Source organism: Delphinus delphis, chromosome X, assembly GCF_949987515.2.
Source record: "Delphinus delphis chromosome X, mDelDel1.2, whole genome shotgun sequence".
Lineage (NCBI taxonomy): Eukaryota > Metazoa > Chordata > Mammalia > Artiodactyla > Delphinidae > Delphinus > Delphinus delphis.
Window position 1 is genome coordinate 3,303,373 of NC_082704.1, and position 20,405 is coordinate 3,323,777.

The 20,405-nt window shown below is 57.0% G+C and overlaps 2 protein-coding genes across 7 annotated transcripts in view; one reads left to right on the forward strand and one right to left on the reverse strand.

Annotated features, from left to right (window-relative positions):
• CD99L2 (CD99 molecule like 2) overlaps positions 1-9,369 on the forward strand; it is a 109,713-nt gene extending 100,344 nt beyond the window's left edge. Inside the window, exons 8-12 of one of the 3 annotated variants that reach the window (XM_060002357.1) lie at positions 441-479; positions 963-1,082; positions 4,772-4,789; positions 6,065-6,130; positions 7,304-9,369. In XM_060002357.1, coding sequence (XP_059858340.1) covers positions 441-479; positions 963-1,082; positions 4,772-4,789; positions 6,065-6,130; positions 7,304-7,368 — 308 coding nt within the window. In that variant the 3' untranslated portion in view covers positions 7,369-9,369. Of the gene's footprint in view, positions 1-440; positions 480-962; positions 1,083-1,926; positions 2,057-4,771; positions 4,790-6,064; positions 6,131-7,303 lie in introns of those variants that run through there. The other 2 variants (XM_060002358.1, XM_060002359.1) reach the window with 2 other exon arrangements.
• A 269-nt stretch (positions 9,370-9,638) lies between these two features.
• MTMR1 (myotubularin related protein 1) overlaps positions 9,639-20,405 on the reverse strand; it is a 96,639-nt gene continuing 85,872 nt past the window's right edge. For all 4 annotated transcript variants that reach the window (XM_060002354.1, XM_060002353.1, XM_060002356.2 and 1 more), the window contains 2 exons: positions 18,130-18,306; positions 9,639-13,011 (listed from right to left, as the gene is read on the reverse strand). In XM_060002354.1, the coding sequence (XP_059858337.1) occupies positions 12,850-13,011; positions 18,130-18,306 (339 nt within the window). In that variant the 3' untranslated portion in view covers positions 9,639-12,849. The remainder of the gene's footprint in view (positions 13,012-18,129; positions 18,307-20,405) is intronic.

A 20,405-nucleotide genomic window follows, 5' to 3' on the forward strand; every position in this document is an offset into this window, starting at 1 on the left:
AATATATTTTACAGGGGACACTAGATGCATGGGACCTACGCAGTGTTATCCCTCAGAGGCAGGCTCGCCTGGCGTGGGCTCAGCTCCGCCACCTGCCGGCAAGTCCCCCACCTGCGCACCTCTGCTCCCTGCGCTATCGCTGGGGATGGTTGCTGGGCGCACCTGCCCCAGCGGACTGCGTGTGAAGAGCCAGGATGTAACACGTTCTCGGTGCACAGTCGCTGTCACTTCAAAAATAAAACGTCCCACCTGGGCTTTGGCAGGTGACAGGCATAAGGAAGCAGGTCTTGCTACAGTCAGGGCAGAGCCCACAGGGGCTGTGCTGGCAGGGCCTGGGGCAGAGGTGGACCCGGAAGGCTCAGCCAGTCGGGAAGGAGCTGTCCCTCCCGACGCCGAGCAGGTGGTCACGGAGGACACTGACGGCTTTGTCCTTTCTGCAGGTGATGGCCAGTATGGCAGCGAGGACGACTCAGGATCCGGTGAGTTTGAGTCCCGAGGTTTCCGCTGGAAACCACAAACTGGCCCGCTTTCGTCTCAGAGCTGGTCTTCCCGACCCTCCCGTGACGGTTCCTGGTAGAGACCCGTCAGTGAGGCCATCAGCAGAGGAATGCAGCCATTTAAAGGGATTGAGCGTGAAGCTCTGGATCCCGGGGAAGTGGCCCCAGGGGCAGCCCGCTGGCCTATCTGAGCCTCAGCTGGCGGGGTGGAGGCTGCGGCGCCTCCACGGCCACCTTTCAAGCCGCTCAAAATGGAAATCCTTACGGAAAACGGGAAGTACTTGGTAGACCCATGGGCACACTGTGTCATTTTCCGCCCTTCGGTATAAGTGGCACAGCCCCGCACACTGGCTTGGGGGTCACGGGCCCTAGAACCAGCTTAGCTCGCCGGGTAGAGGGGAGCCAGGTGCCTGGGCCAATCCCTGTGGTGTCGTGGGCTTGACCCCGCCTCTCTGCCTTCCCCAGGCATGTCAGCAGAGACCGGCACCATTGCCGGCGTGGCCAGCGCTCTGGCCATGGCCCTGATCGGCGCTGTCTCCAGCTACATCTCCTACCAGCAGAAGAAGTTCTGCTTCAGCATTCAGCGTAAGTGGACCTGCCCTGCGGCCGCCTGCACCCTCCCGCTGCTCGACGTGAACAGAGGGGCCAGGGCTTTGGAGGGGAAGGGGCAGAACCCCGAGCAAGTTAAGATTCAGTAACCTTCCACAGCCTGCCCAAGACACCTCCTCAGCAGATCTCCCCGGGCTGAGGTGGAGGTGGTGCTGCACTTTTTAAAACCCTTGGGGACAGACGTCGGCCAAACTGAAGTGAAAGCGGCCTGGAAGAGAGGACTGGGCTGGGCCCAGTGACCTTGATCTTCCAAGGGTGAGCCCTGGGTTTCTCATAGAACAGGAGAGCCCCTGGATATCCACGTGGCCCCAGACCTCACCCTGGGCCCTTCGGAGGCAGAAGGCAGGCATCCCCGGGACCTCGGAGGTCCTGGCAGCCCTCCCCTCCCTCTCAGATCCCAAGGCGCCGCTGCCCGCTGCCTGAGCGCCCCCCGCTTCTCCCCGTGAGCCAGAGAATCATGAATTGTTTTAAAGGAAGAGGAGAGTGTGGTCCCCCCCCCCCCAACGTTACACACCAGCTTCGTAACATAGGCGGCTTTCATTTTAGGCTGTAGCTGTGACTCTATCCGAGGTGTGTGAACTGAATAGTTACAGATGGAATGTGTCTGAGACGCCCACCCACGGGAGCCCTGTGTCGGGGGAGCCCCGTGTCGGGGGGAGCCCGTGTCGGGGGGAGCCCCGTGGGGATGCCATTATCGATGGTTTCATAAGCACAGTGTCGATGTGTTGCTGTTTGCCAAGAGTGTCTCTGGTTGAAGACGGGCGATTTTTAGTTCAAGTGAGAGACCCTGACTCAGCCATAGTTTTCCTCTTTCCTGCAGCTCAGGACCATCCCCTGTGAGGCTTCCCCTTCCCTTGCTCTGGGCCTCTGCACTTAATTCTAGCCTGGACCTGAGCTTCCCAGGAAACGACTTGGGTCCCAGAATGCTTTGTGTGTGGACATTGCTGCCGTCTCCATTGTGTTTGGTGCGCCACAGGCTGTGCATAGCGGTGCTCCAGGGACAGGGTTCACACCTCAGCGCACGACCTGCACAGCTGTTCGCGGCTGCCCTGCTTGAGTTCCCACCCACTTGCTGGAGGCTGGGTTGGCCCTAGAGCTATCACTTGTCCCAGCTCAAGAGACTTAAAACAACAGATCTATTCTCTCATGGTTCTGGAGGCCAGAAATCCAAGATCAAGGTGGCAGCAGTGCTGGTTCCTTCTGGAGGCTCTAGGGGAGGAGCCTTCCTTCCTCTTCTGGCTTATGGCTGCATCACTCCAACCTCTGCGTCTGTCTTCAGGTGGCCTTTTCCTCTGTGTCTGTGTCATCTTCTGTCTCTTAAAGGGCACTTGTCATTTAGGTGTGGGCCCCACCCTAAATCCAGGATGATCCCATCTTGAGATCCTTAACTTCGTCACATCTGCAAAGACCCTTTTTCCAAAGAAGGTCACATCCACAGGTTCCAGGGGTGAGGACGTGAACATAGCCTTTAGCGGCCACCATTCACCCCAGTTCAGCATTGTAACCCTAACAGTGACATGCGTGCAATCCACGGTTGGCAAATACATGCCCACTGCAGAGCTGGGCCAGTGGCTCGTGTGCCACGGGATGGCTTTTGAGACTTTAAAACGCATGTTGGGTAAACGAGAAACGAAAAGCTGGGCCTAAACTTATAGTAAGCGTGGCTTCCCAGGCGCTCCACGCTCGCCAGCGCCCGACACTGAGTGTGGGTCACCACCCCGAGCACTCCCACAGCCCGATGGGGCAGCCGTGCCGGGCACCCTCATTTTATAGCTGAGGAGACAGAGGCTGAGGGGATTGTTGAAGGAACTCACTCAAGACGGGAAGCGGTGAGTCTAGAAGGGAAGGGGTGCCAGTAGATGGGAACAAGGAGGGAGAAAGAGGTTGATGTCCAAAGCCAAGAATAGATGGATTCTGGACTGTGTGTCTGTCCTGGTGGGGGCACTCAGGTGAAAGTACATTTTCACACTTGCTTCCTGAAACAAACAGATGTGAGGTTTTGCAAACTGGATTAGCGGGCAAAACCCAATAAAATGTGAGAACATGAAGGCCTTAGTACATAGAGTTGAGCGATTGGTGTGGCGTTTGGGAGAGAACAAACGAAAAAGAAGGGGCGTAGCTGACGGTGAAAAGCCCTGTGGCAGCAAGGCTGGAGGACGTGCATGTGACCTCTCTCTCTGGGGGCTGGCCTGGAGGTGAGGGTGTTATGTTGCTGGGCTGGGTGCCGGGGGCCCAGGCCAGGGGGCCCGGCGTGCTTGCAGGGCTGACGGGGGCTCCCACGGGCTCCCAGGAAGCTCACAGAACCTGAGGGCCTCTCCCAGCCGCCCGTTCCGTCTGAGGGTGGGTGACCCGGGTGACCCTCCCCCCGGTCCTTTTCCCTTAGTCTGTCGGTGATGTCCTTGTCATTGCTAAACCCACACTGTCCTGAGCCCCTCAGCTGGACACTCGTGCGAGTACCACCATCACCCCCAGTTTCCTTAGAAGGGAACTGAGTGCGGCGCATCCCCACATTTGAAAAAGCCCCCGTTGCTTCTGTGTCCGCCCGCTGTGCTACCAACATTTTCTTTCAAGTGTGTAAGTTGTATCCGCTCCCGCCTCCCCTTATGAATCCCACCAGCCCTCCTGGGTCCTACGTCCCCTGATGTGACATCAGCGGGGTCCCTGTTCCTGGGGCTCGTGCGCAGCTCTGCTCTTGGGCCGCACCTCTCCACCGCCCTGGTCCTCCATCTGGATGGTTCCATCAGCCCCCCGCCTGCCCCGGTCTCCCCCACCATTCTCCCTGCTCTGAGCAGCCTGCGGGACCCATTTCAAATGCACACTTCCTCCCGGCCCAGCCCCTGGGCTTCACATTCACAGCCCTTCATGGTTTGGCTCCAACCGCATCCCTTCTCTTCCCTGCCCGTGGACGCGTCCCCAGAAGCCTGTCCACAGCCGCACTGACTTCCCCGAGTGGGCGCCGCTTGCTCCAGCATCCCGCCCGGCGTCCCGTTTACTCCCCTAGCAGCCCTCTTCCTTCAGGCCTTGGGACCCCCTCCCAGGCAGCCTTTCCGCCCTCCCAGCCTGTGGGCCAGAGGAGATGTCTGCCTTGCACGCTGCCACAGCGCCCCCTGCTGCCCCGCCGTGCCACCGCTGGGGCGGGACGGGGCTTGTGGGCTTGTGTCCGCGGCTGCTGCCCCACCCCCCAGCCCATCGCTCTCCGTGGGGGGCTGTGTGTGTTTCAGCCACTGATGTGTCCCTGGCACCTAGGCTGGGCTGGCATCAGGAGGAGCCCCATGGACGTCCGTTGGGTGGTTAATCCCCTGAGAAGCTGGGGGACAGGACCTCCCATGCCCACGCTTTCTGTTAAGCGTCCGCCCAGAGTGGCCTCAACCATCTCCTCGGGGAAGTAAGTCAGGGAAGGTGGAGCAGAAGCTGCCCTGCACCCGGTGCACGGGGACGCCCTGGGGGATGGCATGTGACTGCTAGGAGGGCCTGACCCCGCAGTGGTGCTCGGGGGCTTGCGGTATTGACTGCCACCAAAGGGGTCCCGGCCTGGGGGACCCTCTGCTCCCCATGTCTCTGCCCTCAGCGCCAAGGGTCGGCGTGTCGCGTGGAAAGCCCACGTGGCTTGTTGCCGGGGGCTGAGTTCTTGCTCCAGGGTCCTAAGCTTTGTGTCTTGCCTTCAGATGCAGCAGAAGGTCAAGGTAACGACGTGCTTTGACTTACTCATCTTCCTCTTCCGCTTTGGCCTCTACACTTCATGTCCACCCCCCCTCCCCTCCCCTCCCCTCCCCATTTCTCTCGTTCCTTGTCGCAGCTCTCCACCCCGCGCCCCCGTCCCCTTGTGCTCACCGACCTGGCTGAAACCACGACCATCTTTAGTTTTCCACGTGCGTTTCGGGGTGCTGGGGCGGGCGTGGAGGTCCTATTCAGGACTCACGCCCACTGGCGGTCACCCCTGCGAAGCACCCAGAGGCCTGCCCGCAGGCAGCTGCGCAGAGATCAGGAGGCTCAGGGCGCACCTCCTGGCCCTGGCCCATCCGCTGGGAACAGCTTCCGCTGGCTCTGTCACCCATCCCACCCCACACCTGCCGCCAAGCGACACCCGCATTTTCCCTGGGCCCATCTGGCGCCCGCCTTGAGCCCGGCGAGCACCAGGGCAGGCAGGTGAGGAGCCTGAATGCAGCCCGGGATGGCGGAGTGACTTACGCTGGCGCCTGCTCAGTCGGTTGGTTAGAACTGTGGCCCGAGTTTCCCACAGGCCCAGGGCTCTGATGAGGCTTCCAGTCCCCGGCTTATCCAGGGCTAAGGCATGGCCTCTGAGTCCCCCCACGCAGCGGCAGGGGTGGGGTCCACTCAGTGGCCTGAGTGCTGGCCTGCAGAGGTTGCTTTGTAGAGTCCCCAGGTCCCTCTTGGACGCAGGTGGGGAGGAAGCCCAAATAACTCACTGGACCAGAGCAGCCGTCCGTGGGTCCTGGGCCCTCCACTCTGGGGCTGGGACAAACTTCTTCCTGCTGCCCAGCGGAGCCCATCCAGCCATCTGCCTCGCCCCTTCTCCATCAGTCACTCACGCGGTGCCGGGCTCCCTCTTGGCCTCCCTGGCTCCTGGGCCAGCACATGGACCCAGGGGTGGCGCTGAGCCCTGCCATCCGGTGCCCCTCTGCTGGGCGGAGCTGCCGTGTGGCCCACAGTCTCACAACGTGGTGGCACCTGCCAATGGGGATGGGTGTCGGGGACTTTGCCGCATGTCACATCGGGGGGAGGACGAGAGGTCCGGGGCAGGGCAACACGTTCCCGGCCGCTCTGCACCCAGATGCGGGGACAGAGACGTTTGGGTGGCCCGGGCTGCAGGGGTCTGAGTTCGTCAAGGGGGTTGGGCTTTCTCACCATAACGGAGGGCCTGGTCAGGCGTTCTGCCTCGTGGCCGGGGACCCTTTGCTTCCGCGTCAGTCACCAACTCCGCCCTTTGCCTTTTGCAGAGGGTCTCAGTGCGGACTACGTGAAGGGGGAGAACCCGGAGGCCGTTGTGTGTGAGGAGCCCCAAGGTGAGGACCTCCAGGTCACTGTCTTGCTGAAGGCCTCCTAGCGGCTGGGCCCGGCACCGAGCAGACCTGGGCTAGGAAAGCAGGGATGCTCAGAGGTGGCCATTTCTAGAACTCCCAGCCAGAACGATGGGCTGATGCCAGGGACACGGGGAGCACAGCCAGGGCCGTCTGCTCACCGTGCGGGCTCAGCCTCTGCTCCCCGCCCGCGGAGACAGACTCGCGCCAGCCAGATGCCGGCGGAAGCTGTGGGGATCCTTTAGACCTCGACCCGGGCCCTTTCCATCTGAAAACTGCCACACGCAAGAGGGAGGCCCACCCCCGCCGTCCTGTGATCGTCAGGCACTTGCCGGCTGCGGTGAGCCGCCAGCGGTTACAGGCTGCGAGACGCCAGGCTGCCGGCCTGGAGTGGCCAACCTCTCAAGGCAGATGCAGCCTGTGGCCCCAGAATGCCAACGAGGCGACCAGGAAAGGCCGCTTGTCGTCAGCGGAGGCCGGGGAAGGGCTTCCAGGCCGGGGTGGGCGGGAGAGGCAGGAGCCCAGGCGTGCCTTTGCTGGGCTGGGCGCTGAGGCTGCGGCTGGGAGGGACCGCCCGGGGCTGCCATGGGCGCGCTGGCTGGGGGGGGGGGGGGGGGGGGGGGGTCATCCGGTCGCTTAGGATAGGATGCCGGATGGATTCGCTAGCCCTGGGTTTCAAACGTGGGAAAAGGGACTCTACAGCTGCAGTCACTGTACTCATGTTTTCAAGTTTTGGCCACCACTGTGTTGGTACCTACCATGGGCCAGGTGCTGTGTTACGTGCTTTATTTAAAGTACTCCTCCCTTGGGAATTCCCTGGTGGTCCAGTGGTTAGGATTCGGTGCTTTCACTGCCGGGTCCCGGGTTCAATCCCTGGTCAGGAAACGGAGATCCCACAAGCCAGGCGGCGTGGCCAAAAAATAGAAAAAAATCGCAAAAACTGCTCCCAGCCACTGTGCCGGGACCATTCCCACTTTACAGATGAGGAAGTAGAGGCCGAGCTCGTCTCCAGGGCCACAGCGGGCGCCAGGGGCCAGTTGTCTGGGACAGACACGCAGGGAACCGGATTTCTGTGCCCAGGAAAGGACATGATCATGTCTCTGTGTCTTCGTGTGGGGTGGACATGACTCCTTCCTGACGGGTTTCTCCTGTCCCTAGTGAAATACTCAGCACTGCAGACGCAGTCCGCGGAGCCACTGCCGCCGGAGCCGCCCCGGATCTAAGGGGCTGAGGATGCGAGGCCCTGCCCCGCCAGGCAGGCTGTGGGCACACAGGGCCGCTGCTTGGGACCCAGCTCCTTGTTTCGTTTGGACCCACGGCTGCCACGCTGCTCCTTCGATGTCATTGGCTTCTTGTCGTTCTCAGTTTTCCGGACGAGCTCTGGGTGTTCGTGAGTTTGGCTCGTGCGCCCGCCCTGCCGCAGGGCCTCCGGAGAGCCTTGCTGCGGAAATCCTTAGTGAGCTGGGGAGGGGGAGACCGAGCGGAGGGCAGCCAGAGGACACGCGTGCTGCAGGGCAAGAGTCTGAACCCAGGGCCCTGCCATCCCCTGCACGCTGCACTGCCTCGCTGGGCGGCTTTCAGCCGCAGGAGCACACCGGTGAGCGCCGGGTGACACCGCTCACATGCCACACCCAGGGGTGTTTTTATTTCTGTCCTTCGTTCCAGCTCCAGCCCTTATGCCGCTGGGCTTCCTAAGCGCTGGTGCAAGTGGTGGCTTTTCATTTAAGTGAAAACGTGCATGTCACAGTATCCCTGCCTTGAGAGTTCAGGAATCTTCTGGATGTGTAGGAGGCTGTGGCTCTCAGGCCTAATTCCCGTATGATGCTGTGGGACCGGATGTGGTCTCCAGGCTGACACGATTAGTTCAGTGAGTTTTCTACTGGGGCTGGGGGCGTGTGTGCTTATTTTGGTAGCAAAAGCTACAGACGTCAAGAATGAGCATCAGAGCCTGAAGCATGCCCGTTGGTTGCCTAAAGATGTACATGGTGGGGAGGGGAGGGGAAAGGGACGTTGGTTTGGTGTGGGAGCTCACCTGACTCGGCGAGTCTCTAGTCACCCTGCCTGTCCTCTGACGGACAGCGCGTGGGGGCCCGCGGGCACCCGCACCGGCGGCCGCCGTCGTGATTGGCTGGAGCAGAGCTGCCTTCCTGGAACATTTGTCAGGCCCACGTGTGGTCCTGATCCTGGGAGCGCTGCTGTCGGGCTGAGCTAGAGTCTAGAGCCCCGTCTATGGATAACGAGTTTGCGGTGTCAGAGAGCACTTCTGGAAGCATCGTGTGAGTCAGCAGGAAGGCCTTCACATGCTGCAGGACTGCTGTGTCAGCCCCTCCACTTCCGCTAGGTCGGGATGAGGCAACTCCGACTTCTTAGGGAGACAGTTGACATCTGAACAGACCCCGCAGCTTAGATGGCCTCGTGTGTTCGTGTTATACAGGGCATGCCGTGGGCCCCCCGACACCCCCGCCTGCAGGCTCACGCCGGGCAGGCTGGATCGTGTGCGGCTCCCGGAAGTGAGCAGCAGAGGGGTCGCTGGTGAGGTCAGCCTGTCCCCAGGACCTCCCCGCCCTGCCCTCGTGGGACAGGCTGTTGTCAGCTTTGCCAGGCTCGTCCCTGCCAGGCTGGCCAGGGCTGATGTCCCCACCCCTCTGCTGCTGGGCTGGAGGCGGCTCTGAGGGACTTTAGGTGACAGCAAGCTATGAATGCAAAACAGGGTGACCTCAGGGCCCAGGGAGGGGCCGTGTCCTGAGTAACAGGAGTTGGGTAGGGATCAGGGCGGTGCTCGGAAGCTCATTGCGTTAGGAGGGCTGCTCACCAACGTTCCCAGGCATTTTAAAGAAGGAGACGAGGCAGCACTTGTGTGTGGTAAGATGCTTTTCTCCCAGCCACTGGGAAGTTTGGACATTTATAGAGAAGTCACAGTCATGGCAGTGACTAGGAAGTGACGTGGCCCATGTGATTCTGGGCATGGCCAGGCATGGCGCCCCCGGTGGGCCACCTCAGCTCTGCGGCGAGGCTCATCTGAGGTGAAGACCCTATCTGTGATGTGAAGTCAGTGCCCTCTGCAAATCCATTTTCTCAGTAGCACTGACTTTGGTTAAGAGAGACCCATCACGCTCTTGTCTATCTCGGTGCCCTCTGTGGCAAGCCCAGAGCCCAGCACCCAGCCCTGTGCCAGTGACTGGAGAGGCCTTGAAAGTCACTCACCCACCCACCCGTTTGCAGGGCTCACATCCTGGGACGGGGTGTGGGGGACCGACACTGGCTGATGCCCGGGGGCTCTTGTAGCTGTGTCCACCTGGAGGCTGCACCGACCAGCTTGCCCATCCCAGGCGGTAGTGGAGACCGTGAGTGAGCTAGAAAGGCCAGCTGACAGTATCTGATCACTGTCAGCTTAACTGGGGGCGGGGAGAGGGGGCTCAGTGTTTACAATAGCAACTCCGAGCCCCTGGGGGAAGGAGGCAGGGCAGCCTAGCCGGCTTGGGCACCCTCCCCCTGTGGCACCCAGAGAGCAGCGCCAGGCCCACCGCCTCGGCTGCTTGGGGTGGGGGTCAGTACCAGTTCTGAGGAAGAAGAGGCTGACACTGACCTCAGGATCCCCGGTACTTTCTCTGTGCTCGTGTTTAATTGTGAATTGTAAGCTCTCTCGTGTTCGCATTAAACGAAAGGGAGCCTAACGGACCCCTGTATTCTGACGGTGTGAAGGCGCTCCCTTTGTTAAGCGATGCTGCTTTTTCCTAATTAATTATATGGAGGCGACCTCCTTCCCCTCCCCGCCAGCCAAGGGCCTTTCTCAAGAGGGTTAGGGCTCTTGCACTTCCCCTCTTGCTGTGCGGCTTCGTGTGGGGCTTCCCGGGGGGCGGTCCCCTGCGTGGCACAGGGAGCTAAGGCCGTGCCCCACGTCACGGGGGTAGGGAGGGGCAGAGGCAGGCCCCCAACTCGCGACTCCTAAGCCCACTGCTCTGCCTTCTTCAAAGAAAGCCAGTAGCCTGGGTCGACTTGGGTGACGTGTGGCTGTCTGAGCCCGAGAAAGCGCAGCGGGGCCGGGGCCACGCATGCAGCGAGCTCTGCTGCGGACAAGGCTTGCGCTTGTCACACGGTGCGCCTTGCAAACTGAGAGGAGAGCGTGAGGAAGATGCGGGGCCGCTGGCTGGGCTTCACACTGCGGTGGGTGGCGCCTTCCTGCCATAGCGGCCTTGTAGTAAAATAGCACCGAGTCCTCAAACCCAGCCCCCACGTGACTCTGCCGTGCAGAAGTCGCTCAGGCGTCGCTGCCGGGGCCTACGGCTGCAGTGACTGCTGCGTGGAGAAGGAAAGGGACACCAGGCCTTAGAAGAAGGGTGGTCCGCAGGGGCTGGTGTGGTTTCGTCCAGGCCTCTTATAGCCCCGTAAAGGCCAGCATTCCCTCCGGAGACTCTGGGGCAGGGGGAGGGGGACCCCAGGGCTTCTCAGAAGTCTGTCCCACTTAAGATCTAGGACTCATGGGCTGGAAAGCTGGCCCTGCTTCCTCGGGGCCACACCTGCCTCTCAGGGGGTCCAGTCCTTTCCTCACATCTTTAGCATTTTCTCAAGGTTAAAGTGCAGGGGCGTTTCAGATTTTAAAATCAGAATAGTTACCCATTTCAGCCAAAATACTCAACTCTTATGATAAATTGCACTTACAACTTAGTAAATGAATTAAATCATGTAAGGGTACTTTACATGTACTAACTGTGCTTGGCATATAATATAATGACATGTATTGAATGCTTACTAATTTTCCACAAGGGAAAAATCACCAAAAAAAAACTTAAAAGGACAACAAAAAATGAGACCACAGAGCAAACATTATTTTAATTACGGATTGAAATACTGTGCATCAGATGACGCAAATACAATACTGCACCAGTCTTTAAAAACCTGAACCGTAAAGATTTTACATTCTAGTACACTTAAATAAAACTGAAAAAAGAAGTGCTTAGGTAACAAAACTGTACTTCAAGTTGTTTTAGAACAGTTTTGTGCTAGGAACACACAAAGGAAAATGATCTGTTGTGCTGCTTTCAAACGGAATGGGAGCTTCTAGGGGTCCTCCTAGGGCCCAGGACGTTGACATTGGCAAGAACGACCCACTCGGCCTCTCTGGCTCTGTCAAAAGCATCCCCCAGTCCACACCAAGGTTGGCAGTCTTAGTGCAGCTGGGGATTATGTGATATTTCTGGGGAAAAAATGGGTCCCCATTTTTAAAAAAATCAGTATGTCAATGTATAATCCAGTTTATCCCTTCGTAAATAAGGTTTCAGCTATGTGGGAAGCATGAATCAAAAGTTACGTCAATTAAAACAGTTTAGAAGCAAATCCCCCAGATGATAAAAATGGAGAATTGATTTTAGGTTATCAAATTACCTTGAATAAATATTTGATACCTTATAGATACCAGATAATTTTCTATAAGAATCAGAAGGTTCCAAGTTGAAAAAACATCTACTCTCTAAGTATTTGAGTGTAAAAAACCTTTAAGGATGTTTTCAAAAATCAGGTCCCTGTGTAGGGCTTGGGGTAGCATCCAGGAATTTGAAACCAACCAGATACTACAAGGCAGTTGCATGCAGGTCTGACCCGATGAGCTCCCCCCACTCAAAGGCAAGCTTAATTCCTGCAGCGCTGGGGTCCCGGGCGGGGCTGGCAGGAATGGGCGCGGCCCTGGGCACCAGGAGGAGGAGGGCGAGGCGCAAATGTGCAAGATTCTGCGTGACGAGCCACGCGGAGCAGCTCAGAGCTCTAGCTCTAGTGGATGGACCAGCTGACGGTCAATTAATTCCTGCCCAGACTGATGGAGTCCCAGAGCCCAGCCAGTGAGTGGAGGTGTGAGACGGGGAGGAGAGGCCCGAGTGGCTCTGAGATGAGGAAACGGAGGGAGGCGAGTGCTCTGCTTTCGGCATCCGAAGTCACAGCACAGTTGTTGCTTTAAAACACCGACATGCAGTGACGGGAATAAACCGAGTTGAAGGGATCTCGATAAAACGAGAACGATTATTTCAGACAGCAGATAACAGGCGAGAGCAGACCCGCTGTGACAGAGAGCTGTCAGCAGTGGGAAGTGGCAGGTCCCAGAGTCGGGTGAGGACAGAACACGTGGCCTTAAGTGGCCACATTCAAATTGTGCTTCAAATGTACCACATAAAAGTTAGCATGAGCTTGGTTTGAAAATTCCTCACCCAGTCCCGTCAAGCAGATGCCTCCTTGGGTGACTAGTCTAAACATAAAAAAAGGACGTAGGAAAATAAAGGCATGTTTCTCTTTTTTAAAAATACCTTATATGTACACAACAGGAAGTGGTACCGGAGGACCCCTGGCGCGAGGAGACCCTGGGGAAGACGGTAACGGCCTGTCTTCCCCGGCACAGAGTTAACTGAGAAACCCTGGAGGGGAGCAGAGAGCAGGAAGGAGCCATGGGGCTGGCCACGGCCTCTAGGGGAGTGGGGTGGCTTTTCACAAGGATTCCCCACCTTGAGCCTGAGCCCTGTGTTCCGCTCGCTTGAGTGTCCCCCACTCGGCCCTGGGAAAGCGCTGGCAGGAGGGAAAAGGGTGTTGACGGCACAACAGCACTTACGCTGTCCCCTAGCACACGGTCGGTCACTGGTGGAAAGCGCCGTCGAGACGCGGCGGGCACGGGCCTTAATCGGACAAGTCGCAGGCGCCCCGCCCGGGCCGCAGGGACAGCGGCGTCAGACCGACGTGTGCACGGGCGTGACCGAGTGTGACGGCGAGGAGCCCCGCTCAGACGAGGCCGAGGCGCGTGCGGCCACCTCCCGCTGCAGGTCCTCCACCCGCTTCTGCAGCTCCGCGCGGACAGCCAGCAATTCCTTGAGGTTCTGGTGGATGGGCGTCTGCGGGCAGAGACACGGGTCAGCGCCGCCGCCGCTCCCCAGCCTGGTCCCTGCCTCCCGCCCCTCGCCCTCACCGCCGCGGGCACAGGGGCCCCTCCCCGCGAGCCGTGGCCTGGCCATCCTCCCCAGCGGGTGCTCCCAACGCGCGCCTCGACTGAGGCCACCACCCAGCAGCATCGATGGCCATGGCCCCGCACACCCCCTGCACCTCCATTTCTAAATCTCCGTACGTCACGCTGCTAACTGAAAACCCTTCTGTTAAACCGGCACTTCCAGCACCTGGCAGCCACGTGTCTTCATCAGCCAGGATGGGCGCAGGCAGAAGGCCCTGGAGGGGGCAGTGCGGGGGGAGGGGCCCGGGCCACTGGCTCCCATCCCTGTTCACAAAGCCTCTGCCGGCCACGCCAGCGCTGCCCCCCGCCTCAGCCGATTCCTGCACCCGTCGATGCGCGGAGCAGAGAGATGCGAAGGGTGCTCCCGGGCCGTGGGGCCTCCCAGCCTGACTCTTCTGGCCACAGCACCCACTCCCTCCCGTGCTCAGCTCACAAGCTGCCCTGGGCACCTGCCGCAGCCCAGACAGCCCAGACCTGGCATTGCCCTCGTGGAGCGAAGCAGATGGGGGAGGGAAGTCGCCACCTGAGGGGCGAAGGGGGTATGGGGTGGGGTCTGGGGAGCTCCCCCTGCTTCCCCTTGGCCCCGGTCCAGCTTCTGCACAGCAGCCACCAGCCTGGGTCCTGAGCCCCAGCCAGGCTCCGAGACGCCACTGAACAGCCTCCAGTGGCTTCTTCCCGCCAGCCTGAAGGTAAGATCCTGACCTTGGCTTCAAGGCCCTGTGTGGTCTAACCCCAGCCTGCCTCCCCTGGTCACCCCTCACCAAGTCCTGCCTCCCCTGGTCACCCCTCTCCAAGTCCTGCCTCTTCTCCCTTCCTGCATTCCCGAACACTCCAGGTTTTGGAAGATGCCACACATGTGCTGTCCCTTCTGCCTGGGGCACTATCACCCGACCCTTTTCATTCACAGACTGGGCTTCATCCTACAGGGACTGGCTGGAAGGGCACTTGCTCTGGGCGGGGGACTTTTGGAGACTCTGCACTCCTGCCACGCCTGCGTGTTTCATCATGACCTCCCCACGAAGTCTGGGAGCCGTCCCATCAGGGGTGCCAGTGGTGACCACCCCAGTGCACAAAGAGGGAAGGTAGGAGACAGGTGAGAGAGAGACGAGACCTGAGAGTGAGTGACCAGAGAGGTGAGCACATGCGAGGGATGAGGGACAGAGGGACAGGGACGACAGAGTCAGACAAGGCAGGGGCGGCGGGGGAGGCAGCCAGGTGTCTGCAACACACGAGGGTGCTCGGTAACCCACACAGAAGCGGCTCAGAACACACTCCTGACTTTGGCCCCAGGAAGGAGAGAGAAGGTGGCAGTGTGGGAGTCCGATGGCAAAGGCCCCCAGAACAAGGGAAGCTGCCTTGTTTGTTGCTGATTCCAGAGGCCGCTGGGAGGTGGAGAACAGCTCCCCTCTTAGCCTTGGACCTACTGGGTATTTTCTTGTTTTGTGGGACTTGATTCCAGTCGCTTTGCGATCAAGCTACCATTACTAACAGCCAGGCCCTGGGGTCAGAGAGAGGCGAGCCACGCGGGTAACACGCGACTTCACACCCACCCAGGCCCGAGACTCTCATCTTAGTCTCCACGCAGCCTTCGTTATCTTTTCTCACACGTTATCTTCATTTACAATAGACCAAAGGCATGCTTGTTTGAGAAAATGCCCATCTCGGGGCCAGTCGCCCAGCGCTAGCATGTGTGACACAGAACGCCACAAGAGTCCCACACAGCCATCCTCTGATGGCGGCGCAGGCGGCCCCCTCCAGGCAGCTATCCTAGCTGCTCCTCCTCAAAGAGGCCAGCCACCTTGTGCCCCTGCTTTTCTTTTCTGCCCCCCGCCTCTGCTCTGGCCAGCCCGGCTCTCTGCCCCATCACTGGACACCAGCCTTCATGCTGATCCCCTGGCCAGGCCCCGCTGCTGCCCTCCCCGTGCCTGTGCTGCGCTGCTACCGTGAGCTTCCTGCAACGCTGCGGTGGCCCACAGCCCCTGCAATCAAGGCCTCACTTGAAGATGCAGGGGGGACGCACAGAGCTAGACCACCCCCTGACCGCCCTCCAAGCACTGTGCCGGGCTCTGTAGGGATCCATTTGCCACTCGCACCCCCGCGAGGTCTCAGGAGGCTGGGGACCTTCCCCGCAGTGGGCACTGCCTCACCGCCAGGGTCGGGGTCTGGCCCTGGCCGGGGCGCCCCCGCCAGCCTCATCCCAGAGCAGCGATGCCTGCGCTTCTCATGATCGTCCTGAGCTGAGTGTGCTCGGGTGAGTACGAATTCGCGTGCTTTCGAGAACAGAGGAGCGTGCAGCATGCAGGCTTGAAGAAGGAGTTGGGGCCTGTCCTCACCAAGTTCGTGACCAGCACAGGGCCAGGCTGGTAGCGCCAGCAGAGGGAGCCAGGCGGGTGAGGGGGGCGGGGCGGCAGGAGACCTCAGCCCTGGTGTATTTCTAACAACACAACACGTAGGAAGAAGCTGCCAGAGGCTTGGGTGCCTAAGTGACTCAAGACTGGAAAGCAGCGCTCCAGGGGCCCTGGATTTGGCAGCCTAGGACCACGAGCCGGGTCAGGGCACCGGGTCAGCGCAGAGCACCGCTCTGGGAGCTCGCCTGGGGGTGATTCAATCTCATCACAGCGCTTGTGTCAGGGGCCAGCCTTGCAGAATGCCACATCTAAGAGGAGAGGGAAAAGGTGAGGAACACCACCTTGTCCCTGTGGCCTGGAGAAGGGAATCCGGGAGCTGAGATGACAGACCCAGAGGCCTGGAGCGGGGGCGGGGGCGGGGCAGGTGACAGGAGGCCGCCAGGCGCCAAAGGGGCCGCCGCAGGACTGACTTTGGCTACACGACTCCAGAGTCACAAGGCAAGACACGTGGGTTACAAGAGGGAAGGGGACAGGTTTGGGGACCATGCTTGTGAGGTGGCCTTTTGAAGGCCACGGCCGATTCTTAACTGTCCAGATGCCATGGAACTAACAGGAGGGGTGCTCGTTGGCACAGGCGTGAGCACAGGACGCCTGAAGTTGGTGACTGATGGCTTACTGGCCACGAAACTGAAAACCTGTATTTTGAATACTGACCACTGACCAAAGAAGTTGCCTAACTGTATACTGTTTGTTTGGTTTCATGGGAAAAGAGCTGAGACTGTGCCTCAACTTCCGATGTTGTTCAATAAAGGGAACATTTTACAACTCCTAAAAGTTGGCATTTTTGCGACTCAAAACACACATTATATCCAGAACCCTGGTGTTCGGTAGGTAGAAACGTGCTCTGGCCCTGCTGGCGCCCAGCATGTCTGCGCCGGTGTGGCCGTGCCCGCTGCCCTGGCCACTTCAACACGGGAAGTAGCTAGTGGCCCCATACCCGCGTTAGACATTTGCCTCATATGTGGTGACAGAAGGGCCCTCAGAGTAAGTGCAGGGGCGGGTCAGGTCAAGGAAGGTTTCCTAAGAAAAGGTTCTCTGAGCATCCCCTGTTGGCATGGTGTGAGGCCGAGGGCAGGGAAGGCATTCTGAGGTCAGAGGGTTTGAGGGGCCCCTGGCGGGATGTGGCATCCATCGCAGGCCAGGAGACGGGCATAGGTGGGGGGCGACGGGAGGCCCGGTTCAGGGGCTGCTCCGGGAGAAGAACAAGTACTGTGCTGAACAGGCCCTGATAGTGGCCTTCTGGAGAACAGTCCTCAGGTCTCCAGGGCAGCGCAGCCAACTCAGAGGGTTAGAGGACAAAAGGGCTTCCATAGCTGAAGCTTCGTGGAACTGGTGCATGGAGCAAGGAAGCAGAGTAAGGGAAAGAGGAGGCGAGTGGCGAGGCGAGGAGAGGGGAGTGGTGAGCCGCGCACAAGCAGGAAGTGGTGCCCCAGGCGGCAGGCTGCACTGTCAGGACAGAGCCCGAAGCCAAGGCTACAGCAAGCGAATTTCTAGCATGGAGGGAAGGTTAGTGAAGTGACGGCCTTGTCAACGTTCACATGCCACGCAACTGAGAGGGACATGAACAGTTCAGTCCTCCCCGTGGTTAGTGGGGCTTGGGGACTATTACAGGTGTCCCTCCTAAATTCATAAGTTGAAATCCCACCCCTCAGTACCAAAGAATGTGACCTTATTTGCAGAGAGAGTCTTTACAGAGGTAATGAAGTTAAAATGAGGTCAGTAGGGTGGCCCTCATCCAGTATGACTGGTGTCCCTATGAAAAGGGGAAATCTGGACACAGATACACATAGAGGGAAGATGATGTGAAAAGGCACAGGGAGCAGATGGCCGTCTACAAGCCAAGGAAAGAGGCCTGGAACGGATCCTGCCCTCACGGCTCCCAGAAGGAACCAACCCTGAGACACCCTGATTTTGGACTTCCGGGCTCCAGAACTGGGGGACAATACACTTCTGTTGTTGGACCCACCCAGTCTGTGGGACTTTGTCACGGCTGCCCAAGCAGGAGGAGACAGATGAAACATGCCTGGAGAGGCTCTGAAGGTGCAGAGCAAGAGGGAGGGATCAGGCAGGAGGGGGCAGAGAGGAAAGACTGGGCCCTGGAGACGTGCTCCTGGTGCGCGGCCAGTAAACCCGCAGACAATTCAACTTAAAAAAAAAAGCCCAGAACCCTCAGTAGAAAGCCACGTGCCCGTGGAGGGGAGGGCTGGCTGCCTGGTTCTCAACCACACCCACCACGTCCCGGCCACCCAGCTGGAAGAGCTCAGCCACTGAACACCAAGGGCGACCACAGCCGGTTGCCTGGCCCTGCTGTGCACTGTTCTGTAATATTTTTTCAATCTCAGGAGACGTTACAGTGAAAAGGGAGGGGGAAACGACCCCTTCCTCAAGGGGGTACGTGCGCTGTGACTCGGCACGTGCCCTCTTTCTGTTGTGCTACCAGAGTCTATAAGCTGTGACCGAGTCGAGTCATCGGAAGGACTGACAAATGCAGTAATTTACAACACTTCATCAGCTGTGTACCTTCACTTACTTCTACACCACCATCCCTCCTTGGGCAGAAAGATATGCTTTTTTTGAAAAGAAAAACAAAAAGATACCTGAGGCCTCATTCGTGGATTCCATCGCACGTAATAGTTTACCCATAATTCCAAATGACTCAGACTAGTAACAGGATATAGGACGTGGTTTTCATAATTCACAAAGAAGGGGTTAGAAAACTCCTCCAGCTGGCTATTGGTGTAAGACCACAGAGACACAGTCCTTGTACACACATCCTGAAAAACAAAAAGAGGAACACACTGAAATGAATTCAACTTCATGGCCTCAAGAACTTGTACCACGTGGAGAAAAGGACTTGAATAATGAAGGGGGTTCAACTGATAAAAACCAGGAACATTTACTAAGTCCCACCCCATCCCTCTGCACACATGACCCAAAAACAAACTAGTTACTGTCCCAGAAAAACGTACTGCTGAGTTAGATGACATCTGGCGACTGTGTCTGTTTGAAGGCAGAATGAGAACCTTCTGACAATCCCAGGATGATGGGGCCCATATTTAACAAATACATTTTTTATTCTTTTTTGCACGTTGCTTGTGTGACCCTTAATATTAAGGACCATAGGTAGAATTTACAGATAAGATTCCTTTCACTGGAAAATCATGGCTATCTGGGGGAAAACCTGTGGGGTGGCAGGCTGAAGAAGCCTTATATAGAGAATATATCATTAAATTATAGATCCCCACCTCCCAATTTTACAGTACACTGTAACTTTGCATTGCTCATCGGAATGCAGGCACCCAAACCCACAGGCATGATGGGGCAGATCGACATTAAACGTGGATCAAGTACAAAGCCAAAGTGAGAAAACAGTGAGGCCAGGAGTGTTTTCCACCATTCTGCTGCTCCCAAGCCAGCTGACTTCTCCCCAAGTTATCTAGACACAAGAGATTAGGATCTCTTCATATTTTATATTTACAAGAGAAACACCAGCAATAATTCAAGGGACCCCAAATAGCCAAAATAATCTTGGGAAAAAAGAACAAATTTGGAAGTCTCACACTTCCCAATTTCAAGACTTAACTACAAAGTTGCAGTAATCAATACAGGTGGTACTGGCATAGGATGGACAGACATAGACATACACATCAATGAAATAGAATAGAGAGTACAGAAATGAACCTTCACATTTATGGTCAACTGATTTTCAACAAGGATGCCAAGAAAACTCAATGGGAGAAAGAGTGTTTTCAACAAACAATGCTGAGACAACTAGATAACCACGTGCAAAAAAATGAAGGTGAACCGTTACCTCACACCACATACAAAAAGTAACTCAAAATGGACAACAGGCCTAAACATAAGAGCTAAACTCTTAGAAGAAAACATAGGCTTAAACTTTCATGACCTTGAGTTAGGCAATGGTTTCTTAGACATGACAACAAAAGCACAAGCAACAATAAGAACAAAAAAAAACCAGATAACTTGGACTTCATCAAAATTAAAGACGTGTGTTTCAAATGACACCATCAAAGAAGTGAAAATACAGTGCACAGAATGGAAGAAAATATTTGCAAATCGTATCTGATAAGGGACTTATGTATGTAAAGAATACATAAGGAACTCTTTCACTCAATAATAACAAGATAACCCAAATAAAAATGGGCAAAGGATCTGAATCAACATTTGTCCACAGACATATACAGTTGGCCAATAAGCACCTGAAGAGACGCTCAGCATCATTAGTCATCAGAGAAATGCACACAAAAATCACAATGAAATACCACTTCACACCCAACTGGGATGGCTAGAATCAAAAAGATAAACAATAACAAGTGTCTACAAAGATGTGAAGAAAATGGGACCCTAAGACATTGCTGGTAAAAATGTTAAATGTTGCAACTGCTTTGGAAAACAGTCTGGTGGTTCCTCAAAGGGTTAAACATAGAGCTACCATATGAACCCAGCAATTCGACTCCTAGGTGTCTCCCCAAGAGAAGTGAAAGCATATGTCCTCACAAAACCTTGAACATGAATGTTCATAGCAGCAGTATTCATAAGAGCCCAAAGTAGAAACAACCCAAATGTCCATCTGCTGATGACTGGATAAACAAATTATGGTCTGTCCATACAATGGAATATTATTCAGTCATGAAAAAGGAACGACACACTGGTATATGCCAAACATGGATGAGCCTTGAAAACAGTATGCTTAGTGAAATCAGCCAGACACAAGAGGACAAATACTGTATGATTCTATTTATACAAAATGTCCAGAAGAGGTGAGTTCATAGAGACGGAAAGTAGATTAGTGGTTGCCGGGGGCTGGGCAGAGGGAGGAATCGGGAGTGACTGCTAACGGGTATGGGGTTTC